This window comes from Falco biarmicus, chromosome 3 (genome assembly GCF_023638135.1).
Source record: "Falco biarmicus isolate bFalBia1 chromosome 3, bFalBia1.pri, whole genome shotgun sequence".
In the NCBI taxonomy this organism is placed as follows: Eukaryota; Metazoa; Chordata; class Aves; order Falconiformes; family Falconidae; genus Falco; species Falco biarmicus.
This window is the reverse complement of record NC_079290.1, coordinates 115,151,607-115,165,606: the sequence shown is the minus strand read 5'-3', so window position 1 is coordinate 115,165,606 and position 14,000 is coordinate 115,151,607. Positions and strand designations below refer to the sequence as shown.

General features: G+C 56.4%; 1 protein-coding gene across 1 annotated transcript; it reads right to left on the bottom strand.

Moving 5' to 3' along the window:
* Positions 1–355: 355 nt before the first annotated feature.
* On the bottom strand, positions 356–8,502 carry TENT5B (terminal nucleotidyltransferase 5B). The gene is made up of 2 exons (XM_056332566.1): positions 8,059–8,502; positions 356–3,909 (listed from the first exon to the last, which is right to left on the bottom strand). Exons 1-2 carry the CDS (start codon positions 8,233–8,235, stop codon positions 2,890–2,892), a joined length of 1,197 nt encoding a protein of 398 aa, XP_056188541.1. The 5' UTR covers positions 8,236–8,502; the 3' UTR covers positions 356–2,889.
* Positions 8,503–14,000: the final 5,498 nt, after the last annotated feature.

Genomic DNA, 14,000 nt, shown 5'->3' with positions numbered 1-14,000 from the left:
ACCACCACACCAAGCCAGCTACCCCACTGGGCCACCCTCCCCCACCAGCAACTTGAGGAGCCACCAGGAAAAGGGAAGATGCACAACACTAAAAGAACGAGTGTTATAAATAGAAACCTCCCTCAACCGCAGGAGTGACCTGCCAACAGCTACGCACATCCCAGCTGCTTCAGTTGGAGGCACTGAGCAGCCTGACCTGCAAGGAGCATTCCGGCAGCTCCAGAACCAGGATCTCTCCTTGCTCCTCTCCAGGTGACCAGTTGGTTCAGAGCCTGGTTCTTGGTGGGAGCAGGGTCAGCTGTCTCAACACCATGCTACCCAGATGGACAAGCAAATAAAAATAAAATCCAACAAATTTGAATACACTGTATTTATTTGTAACAGATTCTAAAGAATCTAGTGAGTCTATGTCAAGCCCATCGCATGACAGGTGATACAGGTGTAGGAAAAAAAGACATTTAAAACAAAATCAAGTGCCATTCAAGCTACTGGAATCTTCCAACTGCCCCCCTCACAGGAGGCAGCACAGTATCACTGCAAGGTCTAGAAAAATTCAGATTCAACCCATTCACAAGAGTCCCACCACACACACTGTAAATCAAAAGTGCAATCTCAACATAAGTTGCCCTGTCGAGCTGTTGGCTGTAGGGAACCTTTTTGACATCTTACAGGAAGGGAGGGAATCTCAGTTTAGTGCGTCTATGTGTCTGTGGGTAAAGGGTAAGCAGCCTGTAAAAAAGCATGCTACATCTCATCTATGTTCATCCAAAGTTTAAAATGGCAGAAAAAAAGATCTTCCCTTGAAGCCATGAAGGTGGCATACTTAGGATCTCAAAAGCAGCCCTTAAACCAGTTGTACTTTGCACTGGATAAACCTCACACTCCCCCCGCCCAGGGATCGGGCTCTGGGCACCAGGGAGGTACCAGGCTGTGGCAGAGCCAGCACGCCAGCCTTGGCCGTGAAGGCAAAGCTGTGCTACGGGAAGGCAGTTAAACCTGTAATAGCTACATCGTTAGTGACACTTCAGCTCTGACTAGATAGGAAGCAAAGCTGGACCAATTTCAGGTTGGTTAGTTCATGTTAAGCGCAAGAGCCCCCAGATCACTCCCTCCCCACCCCTTATGCCCGCTCCACATCGCCCCTACCCCAAAAAAGGTAGCAATCTGGCTATACACATTCCGAGGATCTAGTCTTTATTAGAGCATTCAATCTGCCCAGCTATTACAGTTTTGTCACAAGAACAAAATAACCCCACAAGTTAAAGATACTCGAGTATGTCAGCCTCAGAGGAAGCACCACGAAGTCACAGTGTTCCCAGAGCAGCATCCCTAGGAAGCGCCTGCTTGCTCGCCCACCTCTCCCTCCGTGCATAGTTAAAAGTCTGAGATGATGTTTCACGAGAATGGGCATGGCAACCCAGGCACCTCCGTGAAAAACTGTTTGTGCTCTAGACACTCAACAACTTCAAAGCCACACTTGACTAAGAGAGCCAAACCCTCAAGACACAAGAGGGTTTGTTTAGAGAAGACATACTTTTTTTTTCCCTAAGGCCAACTGACTTTTACACACCTGCCCCCTGCAAGCTCCACTTCTAGCTAGAGAGTGAATTTCAAATGCTATCAGTGGCTCACATGTGGAATCACATAGCTGGGAATAGGTTGCTTCCGAAGACAGGACCTGCCAAGGGGCTGAGGGAACATCTCCAGCCACAGGAGGCTGGGAGAAGTCTGCCCATCTACTAGACAGACCCAGGCTCCAGCACAGCAACAGCTGGAGGTAACTGACTAGTGAACTAGTTGGTTTGTGCTTCAAAGGACAAGCCTCATCTTCCCAGATAACCCAGCTGGTCTCTGGCTTTGTGCATAAAAACCACACTGCATGCCAAAAAAAAAAGCAGCATTTCAAATTCCCCTAGAAAATACACAATTAGGTACGGTAGCCTGGGGCAGGCTCCTGGACAGATCTTCTGCCTCATCGTTTATGTACACGATTATTACATTTTGGCACTGCAGACTTGGGAGCTTGAGTAAATTCATATGAAGGTCCCTGCTGCCTTTTCTCCATAAAGCTCTGCACAGCATTTTTCACCATGCACTCCCCCCCACCCCAGTGTCCCCTGTTTTAGGCATTTACATGTAGTCATTCCAAGCCCACCCCCATTTATGCAACTCCACTTTGACAGCTATTTGCTACAGCTGGTCCTTCACAGGCAGCAAGCCATGCCAAAAAACCTCAGCGACACGTAACCTGCAATCCCATTCCTGCTTCAGCGAGGTTACTAGAAATGATCTTATGACCCTCCCGGCCCCCCTCCCCCCAACAGAAACATTTTTCTTTGAACATCCCCACTCAAGCTCTTGGGATGTCGACCCCCTGCAAAAAAAAAATTAGGTTTACAGTACAGTTGTGTTTATATTGTTACAGGCACTTAAACAGGATTCTTTGGTCCTTCAAAGGAATTAGCCACTCTGGCTTCTATCTTCAGAAACCACAAGTCTGCACACCCATAACACCTCCCGCACTAAAAAAAAAAACCACAACACAATTCAGAACCATTTCAGGGCAGTGCAGCTCTACCTTAGCGTAATTCTACAATCTCCCCTCACACACCCCCACCCTCCCCCATCGCCTCCAGGATTCAATAAGCAATCGAGTCTTCCCATAAACATCCAAGTCATCTAGTTTCCATCACACTGCACTTCCCATCACAGTGTACAGCAGACAGGCCTCATTCCAACAACCCCAGGAACAAGACACTCAAGCAAGAGTCCAAGAAGTTTCCTCTTGTTGCAGTTCTAGGAAGGTTGGTTCTTTCCGTTTTGCCACCCCCCCCCCCTCCCCAAGGCAAGGAAGTACCTTGGAGGACAGACCCTGAAGTTCATCCTGGCTCAGTTACAGGGAAGCCACGTTGGGTAAGACTGATTGCAAGGCAGGAAGGGCTGCACGTGGGTGACATAGTAGTTGAAGTTTATTTCACTGACATAAGGAGCTGGCTGGTAGTAGCAGGTAACGTTTGTGACCGTGGGGATGATGTTCTGCTCAGCCAGGACTCTCACAGCCAGCATGGCAATGAGGTTCAGGGTCTGCCTCCTTTCGTGTCCCATAAGGCAGACTGTGCTCTCATTGACCACCCTGTGGAGGGTCATCAAATAGTCATATCTTTTGCTCTCCATCCCAACAAAGTGGCTCTGAAGGTAGCACTCCAGCTTCCTCTGCTGCTCACCGATGTCAGAGAAGTCTATGAAAAACCTGGAGCACATGTATCTCTGTAGTGCCTTCATATCAACTTCTGATTTAGGCTTAAACCCCCTCACCAAAAGGTTGCAGTATTTCAGAAGCCCCCCACCTCTGATCTCCTCTGGGTTCCTCGTGGCGATGACCCTGTTCCGGAGATGGTCCATTGCCTCCTCAAAGTCCCCGTACATGCTCTCCCCAGTGACCGTGGGGTGGAAGTTCTCTGCCATGGGATTCTCTGAACACTCCCCAAACAGCAGGAGCGAATCCAGGATGATCTGGAAGGAGTCCACACTGAACTCAAACTGCCGCCTGAGAGAGTCCACAAATTTGAGTTCCACATTCTTCCCGCTGTTGTTGGAGAGCGATATGAGGCTCCAGCGGTCTGTTTCATTGCATACCTTCACCAGCTTCTGCACATACGCCTCCTTCAGAGTCATGGGGGTGATCTTGTCTTTGTTGACACCTTCTGGGAGGAAGTCAAGAAGGCAATCCATGACCACATCTTTAACAAGCTGGAAGACATCTTCAGTCTTCAGATCTACACCAAAGATGAGATCTAAGTCTTTATACCCCAAGCCACTGTCTTGATGCAGAACATGACTAGCTGCTGAGCCATTCAACCTTACATTATGGACTGTGATTCCTTTCTTCTCCAGGCGACTACGGACAACCTGAGATATAAAGAGAGTCAATGAGAAGCACAAAATCATTCTTGGAGCAGCCTGGTTACAGCAGCAGGATTCACTCCCTGCACTTATATGGGTCACTCCAGTGCAAGACAGCGAAATAAAATGCTAATCCATTAGAAATAGGTCACTTTGGAAGGCATCCAGAGTCTGGCCAGCAGCTGGGGGTGGCTCTCCTTTACTTATTCCCTCACATTAGAGGGTTCTTACTGCACATGAACAGCTGTTTCTGCTTCCAGTACAGCTGTTTGCTCTTCCCTTCCTTCCCCCCCAAAGCAGAAAGCTTACCCAAACCCATTCTCTGGGCTGGTCCCTGGCCCCTTCACCCCCCTCCACGGTTGCAGCCAGCCTTCCCAACCATCCGGCTAAGACCTGCTGATCCAAAAAGGACTCCAAATACAACACGGCAGCACAGTCTGCAGCAGTCGCTGTTAATTTAATCAGGGTGGCTCGCTCCTTTTAGCCATCCCCTTTGCCTGTCAAGATTCATTAAAGGCAAATCAAGATGTCAGGACTGCTCAAAAGCCCCAGCCAGGCGTATGCAAGTTCATGTCCTAACTAGTAAGTGTATCCTAACAATTTCCAGTGTGTCAGAGCTTCGTGCTGAACTTGGCATGCTATCAAGCACAAGAAGCAGCTTTCATCTTACGAGTGTTACTCCAGCGATTTTAATGCTGCCTGCTCAGTCCTGGCACACCCACCAGTCCCTCCAAAGCTTTGTTCATTTAGAGTGAAGCTGAATCACTTGCCTGATTACTTAACATGCAGGAGGCTGAAATAACCCCAAGACCATAAAATAAACTATCTGGACACCAGCTTGTAATTTGAGTTTAACTGAGCTCAAAGATCCCAGGAAGATTAAGCTCACATCTTCCACCAGAAGCTCTTCCCATCTCTCATCCTGCTTGCATGTTTATCTCAGCAATTACCCCCTGTCCATGAGTCCCAGCTAGCCAGCCGGCTCACCCAGTGCTTGAAGCAAGGCTAGAGCTTGAAAGAGCCAAAGCTTGGGATACAAATGGACAAATTATATCCCTAGAAGCCAGTCTGGCTGGGCTATTCAGCCCTGCGAGGCTGTCCTAGTTTGAGAGGCCCCACTAGAAGTCAAACCTCTATCAGAGGAGCCAAAACCCCCGCCTGGGTGACATGGCCCTGAGCAGACAGTTCCGGGGGACATCAGAGCATTGCAGCTCCAGCTATAAAACTGCCCCTCCCCAAGGTCTGTTTAGAAACAGTACATGAAAGGCAAAGGACTGCAGTATGCCACCCCCTCAGCACATCAGGGACCTCTTGGTGACCAAGCTGAGGGGCTATGCCAGCGAGCTTCTGCTGCCCTTGCCAACAGAAGATATCCTGGTACAAGTTGATGAATGTTTTTAAACTTGGAGGTTGTTAAATCTCATGATGCAGCTTCTCTGCTGGCGTTTCCCCTATTACTCCTGTGTGCCCGGGCTCCTTGCCAACCCAATGGTGACAGTCACATGTCAGGCAACAGTTAACCAGTGAGCTATTCACCATCAGAAGTCCCAAGTCCCCACCAGCACATCCAACTCAGCCATGAACACAGTTGTTTTCAACGGCAGATAGTCTGAAAACTGAATATACCCCTAGTAGTGACACAGGGTTATTCCCCCTTATAGAACAAACATCACGCAGCGATCCAGGAGAGCTCCTGGTTGTGCATTTGTTGCCAACAGATCAGTCACTGGAGTCACTCACCCAAGGCACAGCTCCAGCACTACTTGTGGAGCTAAGAGTTTTGTGCTATTAGGCTTAGAGAGACAAGATATAGGTCACAAAAGTGTTAGATGCACAGCTAGGACCAGTGCTTGGAGAAGATCTCATTCCAGATTAATTTCCTGGCTCCAAAGAACATCTGCTTAACCCCTTTCAGGGCACAGCTCAGGACCTGCAGCATTTCAGACCCATAAGCTTCTTCAGGCTTACCGGAGCTGCCCAGGTTTACAGGTGCAGCCTGTATGTATGTAGAAGGGGGGGGGAATAATTCAACTGTTCAAATCAGTCTTGTCCCAAATCACCCAGAAAAGCTCCAGCCTGCAGAGCACCTTGCTGCTTCCCCGAGCGCAGCAGCCTGCCAGTCTTAACCTGAAGCACATCTCCCCAACTGCAGCCAGTGGGTTCAGGTATGTGTTTTCCCCCAGAGGGTTGGATATTTAGAGGGTTAGGCAGCTGCTGACCTGCTTCCCAAAACAGCACCTCACGTTACGTGTGGTTCAGATAATTGACTCTGACAGCCAGGCAGGCGCAAACCCTGCCTGCGTCCTGACCTGCCGCTTCCCACCTCCCACAACAACACGAGCACGCAACAAATAACTGCCTTTTAGGTTACTTGTTTCAGATTAGTCAGCCCTAAATACAGGGTCTGCCAGCGCGGTTGGTCAGAATTACAGCCCTCAGTTATTTAGTGTTTGAAGTTGCTAGTGGCAACATCCTTTTCAGCAACTCCGACACCTTCAGTTTCGTGGAACCAAACAGTAATAAGTGGTGGAACATTTGATGCTGCCACCGCACCGGGTTTTAACAGCGCCGAGCTTCACTGGCCTTGCACAACCCAAGGGCAGTGCCCTGACAGTAGCTCTCGCCTGCCGTTCAGGTTAAAGCTTCATGCAGCCAATATTTAGCACTTCTGCCCCCAACAGATGCTGCAGGGACTCGAGGAACTTGCCATCAGCTGAGGCTTTCATACAGCCCAGTGTCTTTCAAATGTCACCTCTGCATTTTCCAGGCTTAGGTAGAAATGTTTCTCAAGCAGCTGAGGCTTCAAAATCCCAGTGATTAGTTTATTGTGAAAGCCAGTTTGGTTTTAGCTTTGTGAATAGCCTTTTTAATTAGAAGCTAACATGCCCGATTTTACATTTGATGAGTCATTACTGAGGAATGAAGTTGCCTCCCAAAAATGAATATGCATCAGCTTATTCGAACTACATTGTTAGTTTAATATTAAACACAGTTATTACTTTATGGTTAAGCTAACAGGAACTCTTTAACAAGATGAAGTCTCAGGCAGACTCTGGAGGATATGCTCAGCATGACAGAATCAAAGGACACTGACATTTGATCTAGCATTTAAATTAATAACCACCTCTCCCACCACACAAGCCCAGCATGTCCACCAGCACGAAGCCATTCCACAGGAGCAGCTCCCCCACACTGTCTCAGCCCCCCCCCCATTTCACAGCTCTCAGGGCACCAAATCAACCCAAACCCAGCAAGAAGAGGGCGGGAGGAAGCAAAGCAGGATTCATGCCACAGCTGCAGCACCTCCAGGGACCGGGCATGAGTTTTAAACGCATTTGATTATTCCCCACCCCCACCAAGAAGGGTGTTTGCAGCAGGGTCCTACCAGATGCACCCTCCTGCTGCAGGGGGGCAGGCAGCAACCAGCCCCCCCAGCACCCCTCCCAGCGTTACCCACCCCGGGGGGGACACCCCGGAGCGCTGCCCGTGGGGGCGGAGGCTGCCCGGCCAGGCTGGCCCGGGGCCCGGCCACCGCCGCCTCAGCATTTTTATTTTCTCCCTGACCCCCCGCGGGAGCAGGGCAGAGTCCAACGGGGCAGCGGAGGGCGGCCAGTGTCATCCCCCCCCCCACGCATCCCAGGGGGGCCAGCGGGGCCTGTGCCTCCCCTCCCCCCAGCACAGCCTGTGTGTCCCCCAGCCCCAGGCACCAGCCAGGGCCTGTGCCCCCCCCACCCCGAGCCCCAGGCACACCGGGGGGCCAGCGCAGCCTGTGCCCCACCCCCCCCCCCGCCAAACCCAGAGCCCAGTGCGGCCTGTGCACCCCCAGCCCCAGGCACGCCGGGGCCCAGCACAGCCTGTGCCCCTCCCCAGCTCCAGGCACCGGCCGGGGCCTGGGCCCCCTCTCCAGCCCCGGGGCCCAGAGCAGCCTGTGCAGTTGCACCCCCTTCAGCTCTGGGCAGCCCCCAGGGTCTGCGGCCCCCCACCAGCGCCGGGACCCAGCGCGGCCTGTACCACCCCTCTAGCCTCAGGCACCCGCCGTGGCCTGTGTCCTCCCCCTCCAGCCCCAGGCACCCCCGGGCCCAGCGTGGCCTGTGCCCCCACCCCCCCCCCTCCAGCCCCAGGCACCCGCTGGGGCCTGTGCCCCTCGGGCCTCACCTGGACGATGGTGCGGGGCCGCACCGAGAGCGTGGGGAAGTTGCCGCGGCCGTGGATGGGCACGGCCTCGCCCAGGATCTGGTCCAGCCGCTGCACCTGCTCCCACGTCAGGACGCTGAAGCGGCCGCCGCGCTGCTCCGAGCCGCCCGGAGCGGGCCCCGCTGCCGCCGCCAGCATCGTCCCCCTCGCGCCCGACCGGCCACCGGAAGAGAAGCCCAAGTCACCCGGAAACTGCCCGGAAACCAGCCGGAAGTGCCGAGTTCAGAAGGGAAACAGGAGGAAAATTAAAAAAAAAAACCAAACAAAAAAAAACCTGTTTCTGAGGGGTGCTGCCCGCGGGGCGGAGGCGGGGAGGCGCGGTCGGTGCCCGGAGGGGACGCTGAAACGAACGGGCCCGCACCGCTCCCCGCCCGCCACCGGCTCCGCCGAGCGATGCGCTCGTCCGCGCCCGCCGCTACCTTATATAGTGCCCCGGGCCGCGGCCCCATTGGCCCGGCCCCGCCGCCAATCCCGGCCCGGTCTCGTCGCCTCTCCGGCGCTTTCATAGGTCCAGGGTGAAAAGTGGGGCTGGGCTGGGCGCCAATCAGAAGGGGCGGGTAGGGAAAGAGGCGGGGAGAAGGGCAGACGGGGCGGGACAGGCCGGAGAGCCCCGCCCCTCCTACGCGGCCCCCGGCGTGCGGGAATCCCGGCGCTGATTGGTCAGGACGGGGCGCGCCTTAAAGGGACACCCCACTCGTGCCCCATTGATGCTCCACTCGTGCCCCATTGATGCCCCATTGATGCCCCACTGATGCTTCATTGATGTCCCACTGGTGCCCCACTAATGTCCCACTGGTGGCCCACTGATGTCCCACTGATGCCCCACTGGTGCCCCATTGATACCCCACTGGTGGCCCACTGACCCTCATTTGTACACCATGGTCTGACGCCCCACAGCCCAATGCCCCCCTGCCTGACATCCCCAACCCAGGGCCCTCTCTCCTTGGCCAGCAGCCCCCCAGGGACCCACCCACCAGAGCAGGGAGCTCTGGCACCCAGGAGACACAGGGTCACACCGCGGGTGACCCCCCAGGGTGATGGAGCCCACAGCTCAGAACGCTGATGCCGGGTGTTCCCAGCCCCAGGAGTCCAACCCCAGCCCCTAACATCTACCCCATGGCCCAGCTGCCAGCCAAGCCTCCGCCTCCTCCTCGGGCCAGCCGTGTGCCAGCCATTTCCTTTCATCCCAACAATTCCCATCACTTTAAAAAGCTCATTCCTCAGCGGCATTTAACCCTGAAGACATTTCCAAGAGGCGCCTCCCTGCCGAGCCGGTGCCCAATGCCCCGCGGTCCCATGGACGGACGGGTATGACTCCAGGCTCCGCAGCCGCACCTGCAGCTCCCATTTCCCCCATTTCTGATCAGAGCTGGGATCCATCCTTAAAAGCCGCAAGCCCTGTTGGAAGATGAGCCAGCACTGGTTTATTTTTACACCCTTGCAGGGATTTATTGTAAGAGCACCCCTGTAAACCCCCAAACCCCCAACCTGGGGCATTTCACCTTGGGGAGGCCATTGCAGAGCTCTTCCAAGCTGCCAGGGCTGTCTCCGAAGGCTCAATGGCATCAGATTGTCCTCTCCCGTATCCCAGGGCTCTGCCGCTGGAAGCTGGTGTTGGCTGTGGAAAGAGTGGGGGCAGCGATTTGGGTTTGGGGGGAAATGGGGTATTTGGGAGCATCCCAGCTGGGGCTGGAGGGGAGACAAGGCAAGGGGGTGCCCCAAGCCCTGGTCCCCCCTGGAATCCTCCCTACCCCATGATGCACCGACAGCCAGAGCGGTGCCCCTGGGGGGCTGGAGCCCCCTCTGCCAGGGCCTCTGCTTGGGGACGCTCCTTGTGCCACAGCGTTTTGCTCTCTGGCTCCTGCCAGCATCGTTGTGTAGCTCTGTTGAGCATCTCTGTCGCGATTAAATGCTGCTCCTGGTTACTCCCTACGAGGCTCCACATCAGGGCGCAGGAGGAGGGGAGTGATTTCTTGCCGGCAAGTGGTTTTCCAAGGACTGTGATAAAAAATCAGGCAGCTGCCTCCTGTTGCAAAACTCCTTTGATCCTGTCAGCAAAAGAGCTGGATCAGGACGAGTTTCCTAAGACGCTAAAAGAGACCAAATGGCTTTAGGAATCAGGATCGACCCCGTTAGCCCATCCTGGGGGTCTGACCAGGACAGGTTTGGGTGCAGGAGGAAGGGCTGCCCGGGTGCTGAGCACCCCATGGGCAGAGCGGTTTGGGGGACCCCACCAGCTGCGACACCCCTGGGCAGTGGGGCAGGATGTGGCCACAGAGCCAATGCGCTGAACAAGGCACTGCAGATCCTTGGGGGCTGAGCCGGTGGCGTGGTGACAAGCTGGGAGATAGACACCAGCGCTGCCTGGGCCGAGAGGGACAAGCGTACTGAGGGCTCCAGAGAAAACATCGGCCCATTAAAAAGAGCTGACGCGCTCCAGCCGGACTGGCTGAGCTGCTCCTTGACATCCATCACCAAACAATTATCCCAAAAAGCCGCCGGCGGCAAACGCAGGGCTGAGAATGGCATCGAGGTTGTTTCCTTCCAGCTCAGCCAGGGCCAACCTGGGCTTTGTTCGTTTGTTTTGTTGGCAATTAAAGAATAATCACCATCTTGGGGTGAAACACGGGCGGAACCTGCCTCCCGGGTGATGGTACAAGGGTTGCAAAGCCCCTCTGGGGTTGTGGGGGTGGGCCAGGGGCTGGGGGGCCAGGGGCTCAGCGATGCCCACTTACCCCATGGAGCTGGGGCTGGCAGCATCTTGGTTCTGCTCTGGGGACACTGGCTTCGCCCCGCTGTGAAATCACCTGGGACGGAACCGGGACGTGGCCCAGCATGTGCGTGGGGAGGAACTGGGCACCCCACTGCCAGGGGCACGCAGAGGGGCAGGGGCTGCCAGGAGGGTGGATGAGGGGCACAGGTGGAGCCTTGCCATCCAAACAGAGCCCCCCGGGGTGTTGGGGACCTTTTGCAGCTCTGAGCACCCGTCATGGGCTGCTCAGCAGGGGAGTTGGGGGAAAAAGGGCTGGAGGAGCTGGGGGAGTGGGGCAGGGGGTGAAAGCACAACCTGGAGGTGAAGAGAGACCTCGGGGACTCCCTGACCCGCGTGGGACTGGCTCCGTCCCACCCACCATTAAGCAGGGTGTGTGCCAGCTCTCTGAGCAAGCAGGAGGGACCAAGCCCTTCTCCCAGAGCCACCAACGTCACCCAGCATCGCCCCGGGGGAGCAGCAACGCTCCCCATCAGGGTGAGGGCATTCCTCCTGCCTGCTCCCACAGCAGCTGCCCCCAGCATCACCACTGTGCACACGCCAGCAGTGTCCCAGGCTGTCCCTGTGCACACACCGCCTGTCCCTGTGCCCATGGCAGCAGTCCCCATGCACAAGGCAGCTGTCCCATGCATGCACCAGCCACCTCTGTGCATGCCCGAGCTGCCCCATGCACACACACCAGCTGTCCCCACACTGACACGAGCTGTCCCCATGCAGATACCAGCTGTCCCCGTGCATTTGCTCGTGTCCCCGTGCATACATGTCACCACCTCCATGCAGGTGCCAGCTGTCCCATGCACATGTGCTGTTGTCCCCACACACATGTCACCGTCCCCATGCACACGCTGCCATCCCCCTGCCTGCTGTGGGTTTAGGAGGAGGAGCCCTTCTCCGTGGCCATGCCCAAACCCTTCCTAGGCAAACACTGCTCACATCCACCATCCAGCCCCGCTTGCTCCCACACAGCCCGTCCCAGAGGTGCCACCACTGTGTTTGTGTCCCTGCACCCTCATGGCTGGGGCACCCGTATCCCCAGGGCAGTGCCACCAGCTGCCTCCGTATCCCTGAGTGGCCACAGTTGCCCAAAGAGGTGGTTTCCCCATGCTGGCCACAGCAGGGTTGAATTTGGCAAGGCTGCATGGTGAGCACCCGCCTTCACTGCCCAGCACAAAGGGTGTCACTCTGCTCCCAGCCCAGGGTCCCCGTGTCACCATCCGGTACCCCCAAACTCCACTACATCCCCAGCTGCCTCCTGGAACTAGTGATAAGTGATGACGCCGGGACGCTCTCGCCCCAGTGGGGGCCACCTTGGAGGCCCTGAGATGAAAAGGAGCGCAGGGTGTTATTACTGCGAGTGACACAGAGCTGGGGAATGGCACCTGTCACCTCCCCTGGCTGCTGCAAAATGCTGCCCAGGGAGTGTGGGGGACACACAGCACTGCTGGGGCACAGGGAGGGGGACACAGCACCGATGTGATGCCAGATGGGGCAGGGACTGAGCTGCCCCCGTGAAGCTGCCTGGGGTGTCATCGCCTGGGGACATCCCTGTCCCCCAGTCCCCCTGTGGGATGAACAGTAACCTGCCAGGCTTGGTGGCTTCCCGGTGACACCACATACTGTTCAGTACGGCATAACTTGTGCTTTTAAAGTGGTGGCAAGGGATGACCCGTCTCAATGCCACTGATCTGAGCCTGGTAGAGAATGCAGCTCATCACTTTGCTTTGGGTTTTTGGGCCCCAGGTGACACCTGAGTATGGCTGTGGGTGGTGGCAGCTCCGGCATGTCCTGCCCCATTGCCCGCCAGCTGCTCGGCATCGCTGTGCTCGCCACCCCGCTCATGGTCCTCTTGGGAAAGCCGGGGGGCTGGCCAGGAGCTCCGCTTTGGGTGGCTGCTGAGCCCGCAGCCGGTGACACTGGCGGGGATTTCATGGCCTTTCCCAAGTGGTCTCGGTCCTTGCTGCCCAGGCAGTGGTGCGGGGCCGTGGGGCCATCGCTCCCCCCCCCCCCCCCCCGCAAGCCCAGGCTTCGTGCTGCACCACGCGGAGGGAAACTGAGGCACTGGGGAGCCCAGCGTCCCTGGCTGGGGCACTTTCCTGCAGCTGCAGAGGCAGCAGCTCTTTCATCCCTACGGGTGGGGGTTATGGGAAGGGTGACAAACACCTCGGCACATGCGTGTGCAGGGACAGGGTCATCCCGCTCAGGGTCCCTCTGTTTTCCCTGTCCTTGGTGCCACCACCATGGCCCCAACACGCTTTAGGAGGGGGTAGGGTGAGCTGGGCACTGGGGGGGCATGGGGGGGTTGCACATGGGGAAAAGGCGTCGCCGCCAGCACTGTGGGGCCAGGGGCACACGCCAGGACCCATCCACGCCCCCAGCCTCAGCACTGCGTGTGCTTTGGCAGTTGCTCAGCAGTGACAGCCCATCCCTGGAGGGATCATGAGTCCTCCCTCATTAAAAAAAGTTACTCACCCTTTAAGACAGAAACAAGAATATCCTGGAAATGCCTCGGTTTGGTGAGTTCTCACATTAAAGGTATGACTGAAATCAAGAGGGTGGCTGCACGTGATACCGGCTGGAACGTGGGGCAGGTGAGATCCTCGGGCAGCAGCCTGGGGCTGCCGCGCGCTCCTGCTTTCCCCTCCGTGCCTGGGATGGGTGGCCATCACCCGGCTTCTGGGCTGCGGCCAGCACCTCTCGGTGCTCCCACCCCTTCGGCTGGGATGGCGAAAGGGCTGCTCTCCTCCAGTGAGGACGGGGCCATGGCCCAGCTTTGCCCATTCCTGCCAAACCCTCCTGCTTTGGGGTCCCCCCGCTGGCATCACTGCCCTGGGGACAAGCCACCCCAAACCCTGCATGGGGTGCAGGGATGGCACCCACCAATCCAGCACTGCCACGGGCCCTACGGCATCGCCTGCCCCACATCCCTGGCCACCTCATCCTGCCCAGGGACCCCGTATACCTCTGCAGTGTGGTGGCCAGGCCAAGTCCCAGCCCGGGGCCATGGGGGGACCCTGGGCTTCAGGTATTTTAAGCACATGAGCAACGCCAGCGATGATGTGCCTGCTGGATGGCGAGGCGGTGAGTCACGGCCTCCTTGGATCAGAGGTTTAATTTGCAGCGATGAAACACGCTC